Here is a 27,244-nt window from a genome sequence, read left to right as displayed (position 1 = left end):
CCATATAAACAAGGCTACATTCACTTCTGCAACGAAAAAGAGGTTTGCTTTCCTAACCCACCTGCACCACGGAGTCACAGCACACCGAGAGATTAATAAAGCTCCAGCTTCTTTCCTAGTAAGGTGAAAAATGCCCTCCCACATAACAAATAGTAAAAGGCCTCCTGTTTTATTGTTGAATTGCCTTATAATACTCCAGTATTTAAACTGAAACCCCCATGTCTAGTCTTTAATAAATGTAATCCTTAAATCAATATATTGCCCTTTCCGTCCAGGACTGAAATGTCACTAATCGGGAGCTGGACAGATCTATAGCAAATGTTTTTCACCAAGATGACGGGATTTAAGGTCCTAATATCATTCGGTTAATTTAAAAATACTGGTAATATTATTCCCAGCGGCCTACTGTACTGCCTAAATATATTAGAGATACTTTACATCCACCCCTGAAAACCAAGAGCCATACAGTACAGACCCAGGCATTAACTTAATAATAAAGTATGAAAAACCTTCCCAGAGCCAACTATGCTACATGCGAACAGTTCAGCACAGCAAGATTTCTGGCACACAGCAGGGACGAAATGGATTGAGGTAAGATATAAATCCCTTCCTTGACAGTCACTGGACATATTTTTGGTCAAAAAACAAAAACAAATACGATACTAGCTATTCGACTGACGATTTGCTCTGGTAATGGAAGTTTCTAAAATGTGGTACATGTTTACGTGATTTGATCTAAGGTTAAAGTGAGTTGCCTGCCAGAACCACAGGTTTGTTTAATCTATGGAAGGTGCATGTGAACCTACCTGGCAATTTTATCCGTACAGGACATGGTGACGAGCTGCTCCCCCTGCATCACCCCATCCCAGGTCTGCACTGCACCGCGAGCTCGAACAGGAATGGTCCCCTCTCCAGATTCAATCTTTGTCCGTAGATGGCCGTGGAATTTCTTCACAATGTGCTTGTTGCTGTGCACTTCACGCAAACACAATTACATGCAAACATTTGTTAAGATAAGAACATTGTTATTTTTTGTTTTGAAGTCATAACTCTATATTTTTTGCATTCATTGTATATTAGTATGCAGACCTGTCTTCACAATGTTGTAACCCTTCAGTCCTGAACTGAAGAATGCAAGATGAAGTTATACAGTATAATTAAAAAAGGAATTCCTTTATTGAGTATACATGAGAACAGGACAAAAAATATTTTGTACATATATTTTGGTAAATGAGACGTTAAAGTTTACATTTACCTAATAAGGCCTGTCAGGACTGAAAGGGTTAATGACTGAAGGTAGTATGCTGTATGTTTACATGTTTTAAGTCTTTTTTTAAAATTATATTTCAGTTTATAATATGTTTTAATCTCAGGTTTATACATCAATACATTTAAATAAGTAAAAAAAGGGCTACAAGTTCACCCCAAAGACCTTTTTACATAGAGCTCAGTATTGTTAGTTATTATTTTTTTTTTGGCAGCCATGAAACGTCCTGGATTGACAACATTGAAAACTGACCAAGCTAGGAGGAAATGAAGGGTAGCGCCATTCATAAAAACTACACAGCAAGTCCGGTTTCAGAAAATAGGCATATATTTAAAAATGTATTTTTATTGATGACATGACTATATAAAATATTTAATGACATATATAAGACAAATTTATTTTTAAAAAATGATTAAAATCTATATATGTATTACGTACTTAACTTACACTCTCAGTCACTTCGCTGAGTACTCTCTCCAACTCTTAGATCGCTTGTCATAAACACTGTCAAACGTGAATCAACTAATTATTCATGTTCCACCCAGTAATTGCATCCATCTCTCTGATTGGACATTTCAATACAACTCCTTGTTATTATTGGTTGTTATTATGCTATTAATAATACTGTCCTGTTTATACGCAAGTGTCAATGGGTTTTCTCATGTTAAATCTCTGTTCCGATGTTCCTTGTTCTGAATGTCTGCCTGTCACTCAGAACAGGAATGAAAGAACATAGAGAGTGATTCGGCAGAGAAGCAGTGGGCAGACCGCGGGTGGCCCAGGTAAAACCCGAAATAAGTAATTTTAATTTATATTTTGAGCTTTGCCCAAAGTCAGCGGGCAATTCGGGGTTTGCCCGTAACATATATTATATTATTATTATTTGTTTATTTAGCAGGCTCCTTTATGCTAAGGAGGTTAAGTGGTTTGCTCTGAGTCACACAATGAGTAGTGGCTGAGCCAGGATTTAAACCGGGGATACGACCCCTTTCTTTAACCAGTGGACCACACAGCCTCCTAATTATATCTTGCTCGTTTGGTTGTTAGTAGCTTACTGATCTCATAATCTCATCAAGCAGCTTCTTGAAGGATCCCAGGGGTCAGCTTCAACAACATTACTGGGGAGTTGGTTCCAGACCCCCACAATTCTCTGTGTAAAAAAGTGCCTGCTATTTTCTGTTCTGAATGCCCCTTTATCTAAGCTCCATTTGTTACCCCTGGTCGTTGTTTCTTTTTTCAGGTCGAAAAAGTCCCCTGGGTCGACATTGTCTATACCTTTTAGGATTTTGAATGCTTGAATCAGATCACCGCATTGTCTTTTTTGTTCAAGACCGAATAGATTCAATTCTTTTAGCCTGTCTGCATACGACATGCCTTTTAAACCCGGGATAATTCTGGTCACTCTTCTTTGCACTCTTTCTAGAGCAGCAATATCCTTTTTGTAACTAGGTGACCAGAACTGAACACAATATTCTAAATGAGGTCTTACTAATGCATTGTAAAGTTTTAACATTACTTACCTTGATTTAAATTCAACACTTTTCACAATATATACGAGCATCTTGTTGGCCTTTTTTTTATAGCTTCCACACTATTATTATTATTATGATTATTATTATTATTATTATTTATTTATTTATTTATTTCTTAGCAGGCGCCCTTATCCAGGGCAACTTACAATTGTTACAAGATATCACATTATTTTTACATACAATTACCCATTTATACAGTTGGGTTTTTACTGGAGCAATCTAGGTAAAGTACCTTGCTCAAGGGTACAGCAGGAGTGTCCTCCACCTGGGATTGAACCCACAACTCTCCGGTCAAGAGTCCAAAGCCCTAACCACTACTCCACACTGCTGGCCTACTCTCGTTTGTAAACATTGTCTAGATGAGTCAACATAAACTCCTAGGTCTTTTTCATATATATATACTGGTACACATGGGTACACATATTATGTGATTCCCTATGTCAAATTTGATGACTTACAAGAAAAATGAACTCTTTCGTGGGGGTGGCACACTCTGGGTTATATAGTGTCAGTTGTTAAATGCATTTTTAAATCTTATAAGATGAATGCTGACTTTGCAAACATATATCATACAAGCAAAGCATTTTCTGACATAAATTATATATATAGATGGAATATATATATATATATACATGCAGCCTCAGCCTCAAAATGAGAGAGAGAGAGAGACAGTAGTGTAAACTATAATAAGATCTAAAATAGAAAATTACCTAGATGGTAACAGTATCCTGGGAGACAGTCAACATGGTTTTAGGAAAGGAAGTTCGTGTCTAACTAACCTGCTTGATATTATTGAGAATGCAATATCTACAATGGATAATTGCAAAGCATATGACATGGTTTATTTAGATTTCCAGAAAGCTTTTGACAAAGTCCCGCATAAAAGATTAATTCTCAAACTGAACGCAGTAGGGATTGAAGGAAATGCATGCACATGGATTAGGGAGTGGTTAACATGTAGAAAACAGAAAACACTGATTAAAGGAGAAACCAGTGGTGTACCACATGGATCAGTATTAGGTCCTCTGCTATTCCTACATTAATGACCACATTAATCTACATTAATGACTTAGATTCTGGTATAGGAAGCAAACTTGTTAAATTTGCAGATGACACAAAAATAGGAGGAGTGGCAGACACCGTTGCAGCAGCAAAGGTCATTCAAAATGATCTAGACAGCATTCAGAACAGGGCAGACACATGGCAAATGACATTTAATAGAGAAAAGTGTAAGGTACTGCAGGCAGGCAATAAAAACGTGCATTATAAATACCATATGGGAGATACTGAAATTGACCATATGGGAGATACTGAAATTGAGCATATACGAGATACTGAAAGATCTAGGAGTTTATGTTGACTCAGAAATGTCTTCATCTAGACAATGTGGGGAAGCTGTAAAAAAGGCCAACAAGATGCTCGGATATATAGTGAAAAGTGTTGAATTTAAATCAAGGGAAGTAACGTTATAACTTTACAATGCATTAGTAAGACTCCATCTAGAATACTGTGTTCAGTTCTGGTCAACTCACTACAAAAAGGATATTGCTGCTCTAGAAAGAGTGCAAAGAAGAGCGACCAGAATTATTCTTGGTTTAAAAGGCATGTCATATGCAGACAGGCTAAAAGAATTGAATCTATTCAGTCTTGAACAAAGAAGACTACACGGCGATCTGAGTCAAGCATTCAAAATTCTAAAAGGTATTGACAATATCAACCTAGTGGACTTTTTCGACCTGAAAAAAGAACCAAGGACCAGGTGTCACAAATACGTTCTAATACATTTGCACACTACTGTACTGTATGTATGTATGTGTGTGTGTGTGTATAGCGGCTAAGATTATCCCTGCTCATCACTTTCTGTAATGCTGAAACAAACCCTTTTGTAAACACAGTGCAAGATACAGTATGTAAAAACAAGGGAAGGAATGTGTCTTACAGTGGGATGTAATTTCATAGGGAGAGTTGAGACGTGCATCTCCACAGGGTGAGGTGCTGATGTACATATGGAACAGGATGTTCTCTCTCAGTCTGTAGCCTGCCTCCTTGTGCTGGATGAAGATTGATTGCTCCCAGTCCTCTCGCTGTTTGCTTTAGACAGGAAACAATAAAAAAATAAGTGAAGATTGAGGCAGAAAAGATGTTCACGACGTATACTTAAGTAGGATTTCCCCTCCCATACTGTTTCTAGTAGACATTCTTTTCTGCTCTTTTTTTAAATTTGAAGAACAAAATATTCCAATACAGTAATCCGTCGCATATCCGACTGCGGTGGGACCAGAGTAAGGGCGGATATGTAAAAAGTCGGATGAATGAATCCTGTTTTAAATACCATTATACACAGCTGTAACAATTACTATATTCACACAATTATAGTTTTGAGATTCAGCTTTTATTAGGGAGCTCCCCTAAATCCTTTGTTTAGAAAGATACAGGATGTTAATGCTTGTGACAGGGTAGCCGCCTGTTGTGTGGGTGCGTGCATTCGCTGCTGAATGACAGGCAGGAGTTTGTGACGGAGACTGAAGTTGATACACCCCGCAGACGAACAAGATTTATTTACATATCAACACGCGACACTACCAGCAATGGCAGCGCACGGAGCACATACAACACAGTGTACAACAACTTTGGTAGGATCTACAATATCTGAACTAATTTTCTCTGTTCAATGGTGTTGAAGAGGTTGAGCATGGCAGATAAACGGTTAGGGAGGATATGCGACGGGCGGATACGTGATGGATTACTGTAGTTTTAGTGTTGCTGCTAAATGTTTAATTGCCAATGTGGGTTATCCCGGCAATCAAGAGATCCCATGGTAGGAGGTACAGTACAGTATAATGGACCTCTATGAAGTCTCAATTAATTGACACAAGCCAATGAATACCCATGCACATCCAGACAGGAAATTATCATATCAAAATACGGTAAAAGCAGTAATAATTGTGGCAATATTAGTTCCTCCCTTAGAAAGAGAAACCCAGACACCTCATCTTTACTATTATTCCAACACGTAAAGGTTACAAAAATTGATGAATGCAAAAATGTAGCTTGAAGAAAACATTAACATTTCAGGTGCCTGTTGATACTGTGATAAACCTTGCAATTAGATGTGTGGATGCGCCTAAAGGATGGATTTCCTAAGTGTGATTATTCACTTGTTCATCTGGTAAGGTCAGTTTTTTTGTATGCAAATATGACATTAAAGGAAGGATCACTATTTTCCATGAAACTGTATTACAGGGGACATTTAACACCATTAAAAAGCAAAGACGGCTTCACAAAGAGAACAGTTTATGGCATGAATTAACAATATGACTGGCAGGTCCGATTGTTTTCGTTTTCATGGAGACATCTGTTCAAATAAGAGTTTTGTGGCATGAAAACTCCCGAGATAGACAGACACAGCGGAGCAAACAATAATGCTTATTTTCTGAAGCTTCACAAAAGGAAGGACCAAGTGATAGAAATGGAAAATGTGTCTTTAACACTATCATTTATCTGTCTCTGTAGCCAGGCAGAGGAATAATAAGGGTTTCTGCTCAGTTATTAGAATGCATTTGGTTTTTCAACATGTCCTGTTACCATGGTATTAATTATGGACCAATTATGAAGATGAAGTGCAGAGGGGGAAAGAAACTAAGGCCATAAGACAGTCTTGCTTGTGATATTTCTGCAGTGTAGTTAAACCTAAAAAACATGGTGTGTGATGCTTCAACTCTTCAGGATAACATGATTTGGAATCCCAAATGAAAGTGAACGGTATAGGGATTCCCCTTGTCATATATTTAGGACTGTGTTCTTTTCATGATAAAAAATGTCTTATTTCACATCATTTCACGGTCTAAAAATAGGTATTTCAAGATATTTTATAATGAAACATAGTATTTTTATTATGATTGTGTTGTTATTGTATAACAAATGTTCCTAAATATTTCGGAATATTTAAATACTTACCTGAAAAGCAGTACATATTAAATTGTAGACCATTTCATTTTTTATGTCCACCTTTTAAAGACATTCTATTGTTACCACCAGTGAATTATCAAACAAAATAAAAACCTAAATAAATGTAAAAATAACAACAGACACATGAAATGTCCCCTTCTTGTACTGGACGGAGCACTCTTTAGCAGAAATATTTCTGATCTTTGATGCAGCTGGTGTCTTTTTCGTTGAAGACATTTTAAAGAAATCGTGCAGCTTGCTCTCTCTCTCTTTCTATCTCTCTCTCTCACATGAAAGAATAGTGTAAATCTCTCTCAGATTTACACTATTCTTTCATGTGAAGGTAAATTTCATGGAAATCGCGAAATCCATGATAACCTTGAAAAAAAATACAGTCTTATAATGTGTTATATTTAGGGCTTGAACTTTTCAGTTTTTATTTTCCAAATCTCTACCTCCCTTTAAATGTTAATGAGTACTTGTTGAGCTGTCTTTGCATCCTAATAAAGAAACAACTACTAATTAAAGACTGGATTTAAGATAATTTTCTTTGCTACAAATCAAGGAGATTTTAAATGATGGGCTTGCTATCAGTGTACACTCAGTACTGGGTATTTTATGCTGAGAAGAAAATTTGTCAGGGCAACTCTGTTAAACAAGTGAAAATAACAAAAGCACAACGATAAACTAGGCGACTGCAATAATGTAATGCAATTAGGATCAGTGATAAGCAATTAACACAGTTTGAAATAAAAAATTAAGTGAAACTGAAATCAGGCTCAGTCAAGATATGAAGGTAAAAACAAGTGACGTTATATTGTAATTAACAGTTAATTAAGAGTTTAATTAGGAAACAGAATCAGTTTAAATAAGTTTAAAACCCCAAAACTTCAAGCCCTAGTTATATTATAAAGGTATCCCAATATTAGACTTTCTTACATTGTACCAGATGGAGTAGCTTACATTTCTAGCGTGGTTTTCAACAGGCAAGAAACAAATAATGGATGACTTGGGGGAGATTTACAAGCAGGGTCAGTTTGCATGAGTAAGTGTTGCAATAGGGATGTTTCTATGAATATGAATTGTACTTTAACATGACATGCTATTTTAGTTCATATTGAATTTCTGTAGGTTAAAACCCCTGCCACAATGTAAAATGTGGTCAGAAAGGTTCTACCTAAGTTTTTAGAGCTGGAATTACAGACCTAGCTGGAGGACTATAGAGTACATTGATTCAATCACTCCAATATGCAAACACACATGACAATGTATCTTAATTAAAGATTTAAACCATCCTTTACCTCAAAAGGAGCTCCAGTTGAGAGTAAAGGAATCGAATGAATGCTCTCCGTACAACAATTTCAGCATGGCAGTCATTGACAACAAGTCCCTGGTCACTGATATATTCACCGTTGATACATTTGGTACCAGTCGATAATGCAATCACTTGTGCTTGCCTGATGTCCAAGCCTGTTAAAAAAACAGCAACACATAACAAATAACAATGCAGGTGAACACACAACACAGCAAAAGGAACCTTTTGACTAAACCTTTTGGTAACACTTTCAGGTCAACGAGCACATGTATTGAGCCAGTCATGACATTGCTACTATCTCATTTCTGTTGAACAGCTCTTTTTCACTTTTTGGTAATGATAGATAACAAAACAAATATGCCTGTATTTTCCACTCTGTGCAATTGGCCACTCCATGTTATATGTATAATGTGTAATTGCTAACCAATTACTGTACAGTGTATCTGTCTTTACCCTTTAATCTATGGGTGGCGTATTTGGGCTCTTTAAGGGTTGAATAGTCATTGAGTGAATCATCTTTAACTAGATAGTAACTCTTTCTTAATGCAAACACAAGTAAATAATAAAAGGGATTTCCACTTTTTTAACCCCTGCAGACTCAATGCATTGCACTGGCAGAAAAAAAGTCTGGTCTTTCTCGTAAACTGTTTGCGCGACATGATTTCTAAGGCAACAAATCTCATTCTGTACCATAGAGGCATAAAATGCAAATTCAAAGCAACAACAGATTTCGAATCCCACAAAGAAAACAAGCATTGAAGAAAAGCTAAATTTTGTTTGATTATAATTCAAAAGCACAGTACAAAAAAAATAAAAAATAAGTTATAGCAAGATTTTGACAGAATACTTCACGACTGCCTGACAGGCCTGCTCAACATGCTTACCTGTGTTTTGAAACTTGCTAAATCTCTATATCTTTGCATATCACAGGGTTCAGTGGTTTTGCTAGCCCCTGGAGGTGCAGTGTAACATATGAACTTTTATCTCAGATGTCCCAGATGTTATTGTGCACAATGCAGCATAACCTTCAGACAGCTGGTAATGATGATAATAATATTGAGGCAGATTGATAGGTACATTCCTTCAATTCCATATTGTTGTCCTGCTTAGGTTGACACCTTAAGGAACGATTCTCTTTCCTGGCATTAAATTGCTTTTGACTGATGGAAAAAGAAAATACCACATGGGTGTAGGTAAGGATCAGATGCTATAGATACACTGCTGCATTCTGGCACCTTTTCTGTTGACCACATTAGTCTGTCTGCAGTTTTTTACCTTTGGAAGGAGTTTGAACTACAGCACACAGTGATTAGGTACAAAGTACATGTAGCACCAGTAATTTCTCACCTGTAGCATTGCATTTGAAATATCTGCATAGTCCACAATTGTAACATACAAGCAAATAACCAACAGAAGCTCACCAGAAGAAAAGAGGAAGCAGTGAAAATGCATTTAAAGTGCTATTATTATTATTATTATTATTATTATTATTATTATTATTATTATTATTAATAATAATAATACTATTGGTAGTAATAGTTGTAGTAGACGTAGTTGTAGTATTATAGATTACCGATTTTTTACCGACTGTTTTGTTCAATAATAATAATACAAAGTGATAGCCTGCAGATATCTTTTTAGATCTAAGAAGCTTCGCAGCAATTTCTCTGGCTAACATCTGTGGAATACATAGCAGGCGCTTGAATGGAGATGTCACTCAGCCAACATCCCAGCATGGCAAGGTGCGTTAATAACATTACAAATGCATGTGGGTATCATATTATCATGGAAACGAGAAGTTGAATCTCAGCTGATGTTTCCTCTACACAGTAAAACATGATCTCAGATCTATCTTCAGCATCACTCCAAAACACACAAGATTCACACTTACAATGTGCAGCTCTGAACAACCATGAAGAGTTAAAATGAACATCACTGTTGTTCCTGAAATGTAGGAAAATAGGAATGTGATCATGTGCACCAATTGGACTGTATAAGAGAGTGGCGCTATACTGTAAACTATAAACTTCAGAGCCAAGCATGGTGTAATCCAGCTGTGTAAAACTTAAGAGACATAAAAGGAGATAATGACACGGAGGCCAGAGTATGTGTAAAAGGGAGTTATGGAATGGAACAAAGAGAGAAGTGAATTTCCTGTTATTAGTTCTCTGGATTTAACATCATAATGAGAATGTTCTCATATGTGTCATAACTTAGCTGTTTTATACATATTCGGAATGAAACTAAACTGTGTGTTAAAATACATAGCACAGGAGTAAGTAATGCTATTGAATTGTATTGCTGTAGACCATATAAGACAGACACCCTGCTTGTTGAGATATATATAAACTAAAGAGTTTGGACAAGACATTTGAAATCTCGGATCTGACTTACATGGTTGACATCTTCGGCTTTGCTGAGTGTATCCAGCAATAACTGGTTTGTTTCTGTGATATCAGCAACCAATTGATGTTATTATTAAATAAACCGTCATTTTATTATTCTTAAAATACTGTTGTCATTTGTCTCTGTTATTCACTATTAATGGATACAAGGTTTAGGATATTTGATATAAATACAGTTATAATTATTACCACAATACCCTTCATCCACACAGTCAACAGTCAACCCTGTGCAGAGATGTGATTGAGGGCATGGGTGTGGATGAGTGACAGTCTGACTGTACACCACAGATCTGCAAAGGCCAGGCAGCTTTTTAGGAAGAAGCATTTGTATGTACCGTAGATTCCATACACATTATTACAAATGTTTTCTTTTGTTAAAAATAGCCATGCTTAAATGTTCAGTCACTGCACAACTCAAGTGTTACACATATCACAGAGTGTCAATAGTGGTGACGGATGCAGGGCGTGCCTGACATTTTATTTGCATGTATTTCTTGTTAAACAGTGACACTCAAAATTGCTCGCGAGTTATATTCCCACGCACATTGCCATGGAACCTCTTAAAATGTAATCAATCAGACTGGTATCGGTAGGAGTGCAAATCCACACTGAAAATGTGCAAGCTTTATGCTGGGTCCATTTCAAAGTGCACTGCTACCTGCACTCTGTATTATTGCAGGGAATACCACGTTAAATGCTCTGAAACATTGTCTCATTGATATTCAAGATTACTCTGGGATGTCAGCATCATCCCACTGTTAATCTAAATGGAAAGGGCCAAGGAGACATATTGTCAACTTCATATTTTCAGCTGTTCCACATATTGTTTAGATCAATTTTGTACAAGAAAGCATGTAATAATTTCCCAGTCTTTTATCTCTGCATGAAATAGCTTTAAAGGTCCTCTCAGTCCAGTGTGTGCTGCAGAATAAGAAAAGCTAAACAGCCTGTTCGAAATCAAAATGATTGTCAGTCTGACAAAGAACTCCGAGGGATGGGAGAGATAGTGACAGAGCTAAACACAGGTGCCAGTCACTAAAACATCAAGATAGACTTTAAATGTGTGGCTCTAAATGTGGTTTGAGAGAGAGGACCTCCCTGGATTTAATCTGTCAAAATCTACTATGTCAACAGGATAAACTTTATCTGTATTATCTATGTCCTTATGATAATACTGTATTGTGATTTTTTTTAAAGGTCCCCGATTTAATGACATAATTCTACAACTTGTCTACATAAGAAAAAGAACCAGTGGAAATGTTGCTTGTGCTAATAAAAGGAAAGAAATTGATTTTCAGTTTCTTTTAATAGGATTTTTGTCCAGTACATCAGATCCGATGTGCATACATTTATATTCAATTGGATAGACAGTGTATAGTGTATAGTGTTTACTATGATTGGATATTGGACTGTGAACGTCTGTGTATAAGGCAATTTTGTAGATATATGTTTACACTACAACGTGTGTAAACCAATTTTGATGTCACTGTTTTGAATCAAGTTCTTAGTTCAAGGGAATTCCAAGTGGCTTTGTGGCTTGGAATTTGGTTTTAGGAGACTAGGTTTCAGACCACTGCATGGCACACCAGGGGAGACTTGGGCTTTGATACAGTGAAGTTGCCTCAGACTAGGACTCCCGGTGTGCTGGAACCAGATTTCAAACCACTGTTCCTACAAAGTGTCTTTTTTCTTTTTTTTTTCTTCTTTTTTTTTTATAAATGTAGTCGTTGCCAATTATTTTTATTATTTTCTCCCAATTTGGAATGGCCAATTATTTTAGGCTCAGCTCACTGCCACCACCCCTGCGCTGACTCGGGAGGGCGAAGACGAACACACACTGTCCTCCGAAGCGTGTGCCGTCAGCCAACCGCTTTTTTTCACTCTGCAGACTCACCATGCAGCCACCCAAGAGCTACAGCGTCGGAGGACAACGCAGCTCTCGGGCAGCTTACAGGCAAGCCCCAGGTGCCCGGCCAGACTACAGGGGTCGCTGGTGTGCGGTGAGCCGAGGACACCCTGGCCGACCAAACCCCCCCCCCGGTGACGCTCAGCCAATTGTGCGCCGCCCCCTGGGAGCTCCTGTCCACTGTCGGCTGTGGAATAGCCTGGACTCGAACCGGCAACATCCAGGCTATAGACCGCATCCTGACAAAGTGGCTTTGTTTTTCCTCAGCTTAAGGTTTTTAAAGCAAGGTGATATCATGAATAGGTTTTGTTTGTGATGTTTTCACAGCAAAATGTCATAAACAAACAAACAAACAAACAAAAAAACACATATGGAATTAGTCTATTTAATAAAACATATGTTGCCCATACCAACAACATGGAAAAGCAGAGTTTTGAAGAAATATTACAAAACATTGGGAAGAATAGTATTCAGTAAATACAGTATGTCAAGCCCTGAATAAAAAATCATTTCACTAATTCTATTGAATGTAATGTTGCCAATGTTTTTATTTTTCTTTGCCATGTGCTGTTCATGTACTGTACTCACAAGCTTCTTATCAAATAGACAAGGTTTCCGGTTCTCACTTTGAAAGGGACTTGCAAAAAATGCATTTTTACAATAAACCTTCTCTTTATTAAAATAGTTTAGGATTAGCAGTTCATAAGAAAAAAATGTTTATAATTATATGAAGAACACATGAAATGCTAGAAATGAGAAGAGGCTGTTTGGTCTATTACTAGCATCACTATCTGCCGCTAATTCCATGGGGCAGTATCACAGTACAATACTGTCCCTAGTACTGCCTGGTAAATTAATCCATTTGTTTAGAAATTTCTGCTTAAAAAAAAGAAAATAAAAAAAACAACAACTTTCTGCCTTCTATTCTTAACATACTTCTAGCAATTGTCCATTTTGCCTGCATCTTACCCTGTACCTAGTTTGAAGTACAGACTTTTTGTTAATTTTCACCATATGGGATTTTACAGATTACAATTAACTCCCCCCCCCACCCCCCCCCATACAATTTTTTCTAGGTTGCGGACCTAAACCTATACTTTCCTGCAAAGGAAGCCTCGATTCTTTTAAATTCCTGCCTGCACGCGCCTTTTATACCCTGTAGACATGCTGAGAGGGGAATAATGGCCCTGGTGTTTCTGTCAAGTCTCTTTTCCTGCTAACACACTAGCCATGCTTGTGCAGCCAGCATCTGGATCTTTGAAGATAACTCTTCTATTAACAAACAAACACAGCAATTATTGGAGGCAATCGGGAATGGGATTAGGCCAGCGCGAGTGCGGATATTCAGAAGCAGGAATGATAGCACATTACTGGCTGGGGTAACAATATAGTGATCCCAAACTGCAGTGCACACCGATGAGGCTGCCTGTGAGATCAAGCCTAGTTAAACTCAAAGCTGGGCATAGCCAGGAACCTAGTGAGGCATGAACTTCAGGGGATAGTTTTCTATTAACTGTGTGTTTAGCACTGGGGAGGTAGCACCAACTGCATAGCAAGCAACTAACTAAGGCTTAGTCTATGAGGAAAATACAGCCCATTTTCATTAATGACTGCAGTTCCTATAATGGTAATACAATCTGTTTTTGCTTTGTGTTCCTGTGCAATTATTATAATTGCTGTAATGATAAATTGGCCATTTCTTATTTACTTTTGAATATTGCAATTTGGTCCTGAGATGTGCTTCTCCAACATTGAATTGTATTAATTTCTTCCCTATGGCTGCCTCAGATACATTCACTAGACACTTTGCTAGTTGCTGCTGTTGCGCTTCACTAAACAAAAAGCATCTGTTAAAAGGTCCCAGCAAACACCATCTAAAAGGTAAAGAATATTAAAATTGCATTTCACCATTTTATTCTTACAAAGACATAGAATTAAAGCATACTAAAATGGTGTCTAGTTTGGCTAAATGTTTTTACAGAAAAATAAAATTATGAAAAAGCTTTCATAACCTATAAAAAAGCTGAAATAAATAGAAAACATTTTATGGATACCTTAATGCCTAGATGTTTCATAAAGAACAAGTTTAAATATTTCATGTTTGTTTTATCTCATTCGAATGCTGCAGGGTGTAGGTAAGAACGCACTAGTCTTCAATATATTGGACTTGATAAATAATTCATTGCCATATATAAGTCAATAAAATGTGCCATACCTCTGGTCATTACGATTCCTGCCAAGACTTTGTGACGTGCATGCAAGGATGTACAGCTCTCTGTCAACTCGCGGAATTTCTCAGTCACCAGCTGGAACACTGAATCTGCAAATTCCTGAAAGACACAATCAGTTTTCCTTACACTAACAAACAAAGCAATTCAGAATTGCATGCATTCATGTAATTGAATGCAGGCAACAAAATTGAAACACCTGTGTTGTGTAAATGGTTGTCCCTCACGTGACTGGTTAATTTGTATATACATGCAGTATATAAAAGCTGCATCTCCCTCTCTTAATACCTGCCGTACCTGCTGTCTTACCCATCATGACTGAAACTTGCATAAACTCAAAGATGGCAAAAGTCAAAGATGCGCTGAATAATAATCCTGAATGTTTTGTTCATTAAGGACAAGTAGCTGCAATAAACCCATTAGGACTGAAGCCCTAAGCCCTGGGCATGTTCCCATACCTATTGAATGCCTATTTTGATGTGAAATACATTGAACACTGGGCAGCAAAGGGTTAATTCTCAATTTACAAGTCTTTAAATGAACCCTCCATTGTATCTTTCTATTTTTGCCACATTACATGCTTTTTGTTTTCCCACTGAAGAAACAAATAACGGGTTTTCAGCAAGAGCTCATGCTGGTTAACAGATGTGATCTGCCTCCATGTACTGGTTTCACACGTTCTTGACCCTATGTATGTTATTTTGTCTTCTAATTGCCAGCTTACCCTCCACAGCCCATAACAAACAGCAGATTATTAAACATCAAAAACAAGGATTAGAGCAATGCAAACAACAGTCTTAATTACCTCTCTGGTACCAAATCTTGTAACGGAAATTAATGAATATTTTATATTCCCTACACTGGAAATGCAGTAAAAAAAAAAAAAGACATTTGACAGGGCTGCAGTAGTCTGAAAGTCAATAGATTACACAGCTAAAAGCCTTCGGTAAACATTTGCTATTGAATGTCTGCCTTCGGATTTAAAAGAATGGATTATAATAAAGGTTAGATTTGCATATGCTGAATTCCAGTAAAGTCACTATTTCTCCCTTGACTGGGCTGGTTTTACTTCTTTCCTCTCTCAGACAAATTTCTTATACATTATGTAAAATTAAACAAACTGCATTTCCCCTCAATCCTGTTTCGTTACACACTAAATTATAATTGATTGTTGTAAAGTACATTCTTTCATTCTGTGCCCTCTTTATCAGAGACAAGCCACACGTTTCTTGTTTACATTCCCTGCCTTTATACATTCCCTGAAAGAAAAGGAAGTTTTACCTGTCGTGACACAATCTTAAGTAAGTCCTGCTATTACTTGCAGCTGTAGGTGGTTATAGTTGTCACTGTCAAGTCCAGTCATAGCTCTGACAGCAAAACACAAATCTAATTTAGAAACAATTTGAAAGATGTACAACTGGCATGAAGCCTTTCACCTTTTAAATATAACGTCTGCAATTCAAATATATATAAAATATATATATATTAAGTTCAGATGTTGGTATTTAACTATATTCAATATCACAAAATTTATTTTTAAGGAAATCCACAGTGAAAAAAACAACAACAAAAAAAAACTATTTATCATCAATGCTTCTGTCGCACTCCCTGCGAGCAATTCTACATTTATTGCTTAGGTAATGTTCAATGCCAATGCCAATTTCGCTGTTTTCTTCTAGAAGTCAATATTATGCCAAGGAACAAATGTCAACAGGGATACATTCTCTGCTGAACCTTCACCTAAGAGCCTTTTCCTGTGGGGATGTATCTGACATGGGGTACAGGTGCTGAATAATTCAGAACAAAGAAACAATATTGAAGCTGTAGGACATGCCTCAGGTGTCAAGCGTGTTGCTGTGGATTTCAAATTACTCCAGTAATAAAGTATTTCCCATAACTGGTATGAAATCCATAACTTTAAAGACAATCACAGACCTTTAGGCTAATGCCTTCATCAAAGTTTATGTCACTTCAGAGACTTCAACAAATTTGGTTTTTGTTGGTTTTTTAGGTCCATGGGTGGCTCTGTCTAGGCTGAAGGTAAGCAGCCACAGGTAGCAGGTGTGTTACAGTGATGTCATGAATAGGGTTTCTCCAGGATGTGTCGTGGAATACAGAAGGCGAAACGTGCACTCTGATTGGCTGAAAGATCCTGAGCAGTCTATAATGTCACCACGTCTCAAGCGCCTGAGAAGTGGCAATATCCCACAACGGCACACACTCTGGAGTGCCAGATCGTAGTTATGAAATGGCTATGAGGTGATTTTAAATTAAAAACAACTAACAAAAAGCAGCTTACAGACCAACGTAGCAATATCCTGAGACGCTGCATAGCCCATTAAAATGAAAAGGAGGAAGGACTTTGCCAATGTAAAATGTACAGTATAACACAGGGTACTGTGTGTTGTGCAATTGAGGTACTAAAGTGGGATTGTCCTATATATTTAACTTATAGTATAGATACTTCCAAAATCAGGCCCTTGATGTCAACTTCAAAAGTTCAACTAATTTCTGAGGGCAGGGCATTGCACTTTAGTTTTTGTTCCAGAAATATGAAAAGATATTTTGTCTTTAGTATATGTAATTGCTTTTGCATGTTTGTAAGAAAATTGAACTTTGAAACTCTCTGCCTAGATTTAGGTCCTTCATTAAGCTTATTCAACACAAGCATGTTTACAAAAATGGCTCTTTCAACCTACACTGCTGTTAGCCTGATTGAATTTGGTTTGGGACTGAGAATCAAAGAGTTATATCAGTCTTAATAAAACACACACACACACCCTGTTCCAATACTGGTAGCTCAGCACTATAAACAGCATGATCTAGCAGCCGGCCGCATGAATTAAAGGAGAAGGTTTACCCACAATTTAAATTTGTATTCATAAAGCGAACGCAGGTACACAGATTTCCAGCAGCACATCCATGATGCCACAGTACGTTGCTATATCAAGTTCAAAAAGGCAATCACACGCTCCTATATGCGGCCACGATTTATTCAAACCTGCTATCTTATCAGGCACCACCAGAGCTGCACTGACTGCATAAACATAGGCTGTGTCTGATATTTCTTTATAGGTATTTAACAATTCATTCTGCAGGCTTTAATGGTGTCTCTTTGGACACTGCATCACCATATTTTTTAGAGTAAGAAATCTATTGGCTTTTGAAACTAGATATCTTTTCATTTTGCTAGATTTGTCCAAGAGTTTTTTTAATCCCAAAGCCATAGTTATACAAAACTAGTAACACAGTTGCTCCTTCACGGTATGTAGTCCACATCTTCTAACACTGAATACTGCTTTAGAGATCTTTAACAAGATCTCTAACGATGGGAAGTCGATATCCAAACCAATCTGGACAACTTACTGTTTTTTTTTGTTTGTTTGTTTTTTTCAATGACGAAAGTATTCTGAAAACATGTTTGGAAGATGAACTGTGCGCATATTTGAAAGTGTGACAAAATGTTGCCTCAAACCATCTCCAACCTTTTCAACATAAAGTCCAGATGGTTCTACAGTCTGTGCAACAGACTTTGCCCACTGACGCTTTTATCACTATCAGCAGGGTGTTGCCTGTCAGACCAGACGAAGCCTAGCCCATTGAAAGCTTTTTCGATCAGCTACATGCTTGATGCACTGCTCAGAAATGGAATGCTTTGCAAAATAGGAGCATTGAATCTGCTTCTCGTTCTATTTACCGCAGGACAGGAGTGTTAACAGCATGACGATGCCTGAGGAAGAAAGTAAAAAAAGAAAAAGCAAACAACATGCCTGCTCTTGTGATCTTTGGCTATCTATGCTGCTTCTATAATATTTGATTCATAAAGTTGGCTGTATCTTTGGAAAATGTCAAGCAATGTCAATTGACACTTGTCAGCACTGGGAGTTTGAAGGAAAATTAACAGTAGCCCTTGAGGTTTGTCAGTCAGTTTCTACAGTTGAAAATAACAAGTTGGAAGACACATGTCAACACAGAATCTACTTAAAGGGGCTGTAAGATTTGTATAAAGAAAAGTTCACAGGTAAATCGTATTAACATAAGACATGTTCCTTTGTTGATATCATTTGCTGTTAATGTGCATCAGTAGTATGTGTAGATTTAAATATATATGAAAAATATATATTTGAAATGGTAGGAATACATAAGCTAGGCTAAATTAATTTCAGGCCTACTGTAGTTAAATTACTCAAAGCAATATATTCACTGCTCCTCCTGGAATTAAAGTCTCATATACACCTCTCAGAAACTGTGTCTTTGCACTTGGTTCAAAATAGGGCCCCAGGAGGGTCATGTATCAAGAGTTTGTGACGACGTTACCCCGTATGTATCATGACACTTTTGGCAAGTTAAGGCCGTGTTAGCACCGCCAAAATGCGCTCCGCCGCTCATTAGCCATGCATTTTAAGGCGTGTCAAGCCTTAATGATATGCATGGGCAAATTGCAGGTGGGGCTCATTTGTAAATGAAGTCTGTGATGTTAAAATTAGATTTATGATGTGGTAGAACAGCAACACCGGCCCTAAAAGGGTCCACAAATAAGTCTGAAGCAAAGAAAAAGTTAGAAAGCAGCTGATAGGGAAGCGCATTATGGAGGCAGTCATAACGTATTTCTTATAAAGGAGAGTGCAGGCTCTTAACCTTCCTGAACAACCCAGGAACAGAGGGAGAGTACTGAGGATGAAACTATAGCTCAGTACCGACTATTTCATTATGGACAATTGTTTGTATTCGTCGTATAATAAACTTGGTTCATCCTTTTCATTACGTATATTTGGTTTTATCTCTTGTATAATAATAATATAATATAAAGTCAAGACAATTAGTCAACACGGGTCATTTCTGCCTCTCCAAATGACCTATTTATTGTTCACGTGAGGTTGCCTATTTGGAGAGGAGGTGCTATTTTTCAGATGACTCTGTTAATCGGTGCTACGGGTAGCCCATTTTGAGGGTGAGGAGCAGAATTCCAGAACACCCTGTACAAGTTCACGTGTAAATAGTGCATGAGGATGAACTCCCTATACACCAGCCATGAAAAGGTATAGATACTGTAATAAACCAAATGGTCCTGCAATAAATCCCAAACAAGGACCCAAAAGAACAATATATAACAATATATAGTACATATGGACCAGAGAGGAGGGTCATAGTGGAAATTATTGACCCGAGGGAAGACTATTGTTACTGACAGGGGGCTATAACGCCCAAAGCCGCACCCTGGACGTAACAATAGTATTCCTGAGGGGCATTTAATTTTCCACTATGAGATGAGAGTGCAGTACATATTTAATATATGAATCAGTCAAGGAAATAAGTGAGGCAAGGTTGGATAGTAAGTATGACTTTATATATTTTGTTTAAATATAGCTGATACAGTATAAATAAATAAATAAATAAATAGTTATCACAGTCTTTTTGGTGTACAGCTCTCCGTCTGGCTTCCTGACTGCTGCATAATACTCTCTCAGTAGTGCATTTAGATCCTGGGCATCATATTTGTTTACGTCGTCGAGTTGAATTTGTTTGAATTACAGGAAGCAGTGACAGTGACATGACCATTTTAGTGTTTGGAGCATCTTTCTTTTGTAGTATGTTTTGCAAAGGGGCGGAACTGACAGTGATGTGAACCAATCACATGTCAGAAGGGAGACTATTGCCCTGTGGTGTAGGGATGTTAGGGCAATAGTTCAATCTATTTTTGCTCCTCTGATGAGGTTTAACCAATCACAGGCCAGAATTTCCAAGCACCGATTCATATATATATAACAACATGCATTGAATGTTTGCATATCCCTAACAGTCATTTTGCAAGACAAACATGAACTTTCAGATTTGCATTGGACCTTTTCACTTATTTATGCCAATCTGACACTTGGAACGCTCTTCATCCCTGACCATCTGAGCAAGCAGAAGTCTGGGCAGAGAGATTGTGCAAACACATACAAATGTTATCAACATTCACAAATGGATGCTACATTTGAATAAATAAACAGGTCCCTGAATCCGCTGAAAATATATAAAAACAGGCAGGCTTTATAAGCTCTATCTGCACAACAGACTAGACCCTATTCACAAATCTTCAACTCAACAGGCTTTAAATAACTAAGACATTGTTTCAGACTGCTTTCGAGAATAGGGCTTGGTACTACAATAAAAACCAAAATGAAAAAATAGAAATGTGATTCATTCAAATAGAATTATAAAGGAATTAATTTGAAGAAAACATATAGGCCTATTCATGAGACAGCCCTTTGCTGTTAAATAATGTTGCTAGACAGTAAACCATCTAGCAACATTATTTAACAGCAAATTTATTTTAAATTGATTCATTTTCCAGTTCAACAGAAAATTGGATTTGTCAAGGCAAACACTGAAAACTGGATTTGTCAAAGAAACCACGGTCACTGAATCCACTGTATTCAATTGCTCCTTTTCCTATCTGAATATTAATTAAATTGTAATACTTGTGTAACAGCCAGTGTTCTCACACACTGCTGGTAAGGATTCTGTTCCCAATCGGTGAGATGAGATGAGGTTAAAAGGTCTATAACCATGAATGCAGACGAACCTGGCTTTGCATAATGGTTAAGACACTCGCTTGCGGTGTGCAGGGTCGCCGGTTCATGCATAGCCTCCGCCCTGTTAGGCTTCCATTGTGCAATTGCTACGAAGAGGTGAATAAAGGCATTTCAGTGAATTAGGGATTATTTAAACACTGATTTGCCACTTTGTAACTCCAGAGTCAGACTGACTAACCATCTCTCCGTTTGAAGAATGTAAATGTAAAGAGATTGGTATTCAGAACAAAAGTGTGCTTCTTTGGGAGTATCCAGTCAATATTACAATGTAACTGCAATGCACCTGTATTCTGAAGTGTATCTGCTACCTTATGGAAAGACTTTTCTAAATAACCTTAGCTAAAATCAATGCTTTTGTTTTTTTATTTTCAAATGAGGGTTAATACTTCATATTCAATAAGGACTGTTAAGAAACAGATGGTTTGTCATTTTCTGATTCTTAATGACCTTTACCCTTTGTTGAAAGGCTACATTAGTAAAGACCTGCTGTCCCATAGATAAGGTTTATTAAATGCCACCCTTTGTTTCACCCAGACATGCATTCATAATGCACTATCAGATGTTGCATTACTAATGTAAAGGACGTTTAAATGCTACATATTTGCCTTTTGCTATGGAAGTTCTCTATGGAAGACTTTTACTAGTTTATTTGGGTAGTTCAGCTATTTATATGACAAAGAAAGAGTAATTATGCCCAATAATTTTAATTATGTACAAACCCCTTACATGCCCTTGATACCAAGACGAATGCATGTACTGTGTAAAAGTCTGCAACGCAATCACTGATGTCAGTAATGCAGTCATGTTCAGTGTATCAAATCGCACATTCATTTACTGCAGCACTGCACACACAGCATGGCTGACTGAGTGCAAAGCATACCCAGTGTCATGTCTGGCAGGGGTACGCATTCGAAAGCCTTCTAGCAAGCCATACATCATGAAATATTGATACGGTTCCACTAGACTGTCACACCTGACATTTGAGTTATAGCTTAAGGTGTTCTTTTCTAATTCTAAACAGTCAACAAGGGATCAAGGGAAAATGTCATATGTGCACTATTTGGAAAGGAGCAGTGGCATGTCTGAAATTGGTGATGGTGGGTCGTAGGCAACTTTATTTTGATTTGATAACCTTTTTTAATGCCTAGCACTTTTACTGACAAGTAGACATTTCCTTTTGCACCTCGCCCCCCCCACACACACTTTGCCACAACATTTCAAATATTTATAATCTTAAATATTACCCACGTCTGAATATTGCAATTCTTGTAGCTTTTCACATTTCAATGATTTTTTTTTTTTATTATTTCCATTGACCAAAGTAAATTATGAAATTGTTTCAGACCGCAAAAGACAGCATAGCAAAAATCAATAATTGGATTTTAAGGGACTTCAAATGGCTTGAATGCACACTTTCTTCCCCCCATCCCTCACAGAAGTAATTGTGAGCATTAAATAGCATCTTTCGACCAAACAGTGTATCATTTCTAGTACAATTGCATGTTTATGAGTATCTCTCTCTTTGTTTGGAATGCTATTTCAAAACACTAGCTTGTAATTTAATGCATTTTACTAATACTAATGATTTTGTTTTTTTACTGTCTGGAAGTCTTGTTCTATGAGAAAAATGTATGCTCCTTGTGGTGATTCATGACCACAGCAAGACCATATCTTGTTGCCACAAACCTGTCTAATTTATCATGCTATAGACTTTGTGGTAAAGATCTTATAATAGAACCTCTTAGTTAGGACCACTAGGGACTATTTAAGACGAAACTTACTATACAAGGTTTATCTAACATGTTGTTATCAGATAAGAGATTCTCGGAGGACAGTTGTTAATATTAGTTCAACTGTAAAAATGGTAGGATCTTCCTAAGGTATTTCTTTGTAATAATTTGCAGGTGTATTTACACAATTAAATAGTTTTGACATGCTCTAACTATGTGTGTAATAATTCATTCGTTGTGTTTTTGTACTTTATTGTTTCTTACTGTTCATTTTGGTTTCCAAGGGCTTTTTGAGTTGCTTTGTATGACTTTGGTGAGAGCACATAGTTTTATTTTTTTTTTAATGGTTTGCTACGAAGGTTTGAATTACAACAATTTGTAGTTATTTAAGTCACCTTGTCAATGTGCTCTTATTGACCACTCAGACATTCTGTGCAATTTATATGACATGCATCAAGCATTTTACGTTTTTCACAGTATGTTTAATTCATGCATTGCTGTATTAAACGCTATTTCAACCTAAAGGTCTGGCTGGGATTAGCATGTTTATTTTATTATGATTGTCAGAGGAAAAATATACACTGATAAACCTTTCAGACTTTTAAAAAATATATATATTCTGGATGCCATTAGGGGAAATGCTGAGGATATTTAGAATAAATGATTCTGGGTGCCATTAAGGGAAATGTTGGGCATATTTAGACGTTCAGTTCAGACCACAGAATATAGACCTGCACTGAAGCCTCCAATGAGAAAGAGAGAGGTCAAGAAAATGTTCTTAGGCCTCATTACAAGACATCCGTCTTGGCTATAAAATGCTCTTCTCAATGGAGCACCATTAGGCTGGGGGAGACACAATGGATGCAGTTAATTGAATTCTAATTTCATAGTGATTTCAGTGCCCATCAATAAACGTTTCTTGCAGCCCAATAAACCCTGAGGTGTTGCCAATTACTTTAGTATCTCTGCTGTGATTATAGTTTTACTCCAAATAATTAAAAAGGGCCTTCTATTTTTAAATTTTATTTTTAGTTGTTATTCAAACTACAGGGATATGTTGAGGGGAAGGCAACGGGCATACCTGCATTGATTGACGAACAGCTAATAGAAATAGTAAAAACGGCTTACTGTGTTAAAAGTGCTTCCATCTTATTGATGTAGGTTTCCATCTATTCAAGAAACATGTCTATAAGCACTGTGTTGCTGGCTTGAAAGCTATATGCTGGTGGGCCATGCATAATTGAATTTCACCTAAAAACCCTGTAGATGAATTGGATGATTCGTCTGTCTTATCTGTTCCATGTGGTCCAGGGATAGTGTAGGGGACTATTCTGGTGTAAACTAATATTTGTTCCCCTGAATATTTGTTCCCACCAGCGAAGATTTTTTCTCCCTTACATGCATGTTTCTTATGTATCCTATTTGTATATAAATGATGCATGTGTAATACTAGTAAATGTGAGCAGGCTGTTATCATGTATAACTTTTGTAGGTGAGACTGGACCTGTCAGAGAGGACTGGCTGATACAAGTTTAGGGTTAGGGTTAGGAAAATATATAGACAAAGAAAGATTACTTTGTTACAAAAAAATAAGGGGGCACAAATAGTCAGATGGGGAACCGATATTCCCAAACATTGGTTCCTAGGGCGATTTAATATTAATTCCTGGGAGAACAAATATTCAGGGGGAACATATATTCTCTGACACTGACATCATGTACCTTCTATCACCTGCACTATGTTTCCCCTACATCTAGACACATATTTCTATTACCTCATATGTTCCTATATAAGTCCTTATTACTAATCAATGGAAGATTTTGAGCTGGAAACACACATGCTTAAAGAAGAGAACTGAATGTGATTTGTACTGATGTCCTTTGTCGGTTGATCTTTGGTTTCACCTATTTATTTTTGTCCTCTTCTGCCATCACTGTTCAGTTGCAAGGGAGTTTATTCATTTAGTGACTGTGAGGTACAAGTCAGTAGGGGGTTTATTATGTAATACATCCTTAGGAACTGCAAAAGGCCAACTTGCTGAGAAGGATGACTCGGAGTTTATCAGAGCGGACGTTAGTGTTAAATGGGCTGGAAAGTCACGTCTTTACCTGAGATAACGGGTAGTTATAGAAGTCAGCACCACCGTGTAAATATGGTAATTGAGAGATGGAGGAGAGAAGTGAGTACATTGTTTTCCATGCCCTTCATAATTAAGCTTCATTGTTGTTGGCAACACTTTTGTTGGTATTATAAGGTTGAGCAAACTTCACCAGACAAATGTGACACAAGACTTTCACGTCAGCTATACAGCAGCTTATGAAAATGATATACTAGCTGTGTAAAAGCGGGGCTGGCTAGTATACAGATTTCCTTTTCTCCCTCGTGGAAATGCAATGACTGCGTGCCAACCAGTTATTAGGAAACTAGACATCAGTTAAGTGCCTTTAATAAGCGTCATTAAAAATAGTGAATTTGACATGCTCTGTTTTGGTTAAACCCTTGGATGTGAATGTGGTATTGTAGCAGTGCATTGTGTCAATCACTTTGCTTCCAATGGGTTCATTCTTTAGGGAACAGCAAGGCATGTTCATCATTAGCTGCCAGCGCCTCTCAACCTCAATGCCTATTTGTTTCCATCTAATTGGCCTGCAATAACAACTTGACACAAGAAAGGCGACACACTGACAAAAGCTGTAACATTACAGAATTCATTATTTCTTAGCACAGTAAGTAAAATATTTTTTTATAGAACTCTATTTTACAGTGGCTATGTTAAACTTCTCCCTTCCAGAGAAAAAGAGGCTCAGTCTTAGAGAACATCTGGAACAGGTGGGTATCCACAAGGACATGTCAGAAGCTGTTTTGGGAAGATTGCACTGTGGGGGTTTACAGTTGTGGAGTAGCATATTCTCAGTGGCCCTTTTAGAAATATCTTAAAAGGTCCTTCCTAGTTATAAAGCCGACAACTGAATAATTTATGTTACTATTTAGCACAGTCTGTTTCACATGTTTTCTCCACTACACTATTATTATTATTATTATTTATTTCTTAGCTGACGCCCTTATCCAGGGCGACTTACAATCGTAAGCAAATACATTTTAAGTGTTACAATACAAGTAATACAATAAGAGCAAGAAATACAATAACTTTTGTTCAAGTGTGACAAACCACAATTCAATAATACAGCAGATAATAGTGATAGTTACATCAGGATATGATTAAATAGTGATAGTTACATCAGGATATGATTAAATACAAAATACTACAGGTTAAACACTTGGCAGATTACAGTATTCTGAAGTACAGGATTAAATGCAGTAAAATAGGGGGCAGATAAGAGCAAAATAAAGCACATTTACATGAAGGGTGATAGTGTCCCAGGATGCAAACAGAGGAGTTCTACAGGTGCTGTTTGAAGAGGTGAGTCTTAAGGAGGCGCTGGAATGTGGTCAGGGACTGGGCAGTGCTGACATCTGTACGAAGGTCATTCCACCACTGCGGAGCAAGGGTGGAGAAAGAGCGGGCTCTGGAGGCAGGGGAGCGTAGCGGAGGTAGAGCCAGTCTTCTAGTGCAGGCGGAGCGGAGAGGTCGAGTGGGGGTGTAGGGAGAGATGAGGGTCTGGAGGTAGCTGGGTGCAGTCTGGTCAAGGCATCTGTAGGCTAGTACAAGAGTCTTGAACTGGATGCGAGCGGTGATCGGGAGCCAGTGGAGCGAGCGGAGTAGTGGAGTAGCGTGGGCGAAGCGAGGCAGAGAGAACACCAGGCGGGCAGCAGAGTTCTGGATGAGCTGGAGCGGACGGGTGGCGGACGCAGGGAGGCCAGGCAGGAGGGAGCCAGATTGGAGAGGGTCAAGCAGAGAGTGGTTGGACAGGAAAGAAGAGAGCTGGCGGTGTACAGTCCGCTTGAGGGTTTTGGAGAAGGGTAGGAGGGAGACAGGAGGGTAGCTCTGGAGGGAGGTGGGGTCGAGGGTAGGTTTTTTGAGGAGGGGAGTGATAGAGGCTTTTTTGAAGGCAGAGGGAAAGATACCAGAAAGTAGAGAGGTGTTGAGGAGGGAGGAGATGAAGGGGAGTAGAGCAGGAGCAGCAGCTTGAAAGAGGTGAGTGGGGAGGGGGTCCAAGGCACACGTGGTGGGATTGTGACCCTGGAGCAGGGAGGAGAGGTCAGAGTCTGAGAGGGGCAAGAAGGTGGAGAAGGAGGGCGAGTTAGTAGGGGATGTAGTGGGTGTAGGGGTTGGAGCAGGAGGGGGTGCGGGGGAGGGAGAGGTGTTAAAGAGTTGTCTAGGGCAGCAGGGAGTTTGGTTCTCTTCCATTTCTTTTCAGCAGATCGCAGTGTGAT

General features: G+C 37.9%; 1 protein-coding gene across 1 annotated transcript in view; it reads right to left on the bottom strand.

Annotated features, from left to right (window-relative positions):
- The window catches only part of LOC117399895 (double-stranded RNA-specific editase B2-like), a 179,920-nt gene that overhangs the window by 14,895 nt on the left and 137,781 nt on the right, over positions 1-27,244 (bottom strand). Inside the window, exons 4-7 of the mRNA XM_059023284.1 lie at positions 14,589-14,703; positions 8,049-8,217; positions 4,739-4,890; positions 807-975 (exon numbers count right to left, since the gene is read on the bottom strand). Of these exons, the coding sequence (XP_058879267.1) occupies positions 807-975; positions 4,739-4,890; positions 8,049-8,217; positions 14,589-14,703 (605 nt within the window). The remainder of the gene's footprint in view (positions 1-806; positions 976-4,738; positions 4,891-8,048; positions 8,218-14,588; positions 14,704-27,244) is intronic.

Source organism: Acipenser ruthenus, chromosome 4, assembly GCF_902713425.1.
Source record: "Acipenser ruthenus chromosome 4, fAciRut3.2 maternal haplotype, whole genome shotgun sequence".
Lineage (NCBI taxonomy): Eukaryota > Metazoa > Chordata > Actinopteri > Acipenseriformes > Acipenseridae > Acipenser > Acipenser ruthenus.
The sequence above is the reverse complement of the archived record's forward strand: the minus strand, read 5'-3'. Positions and strand labels throughout refer to the sequence as shown.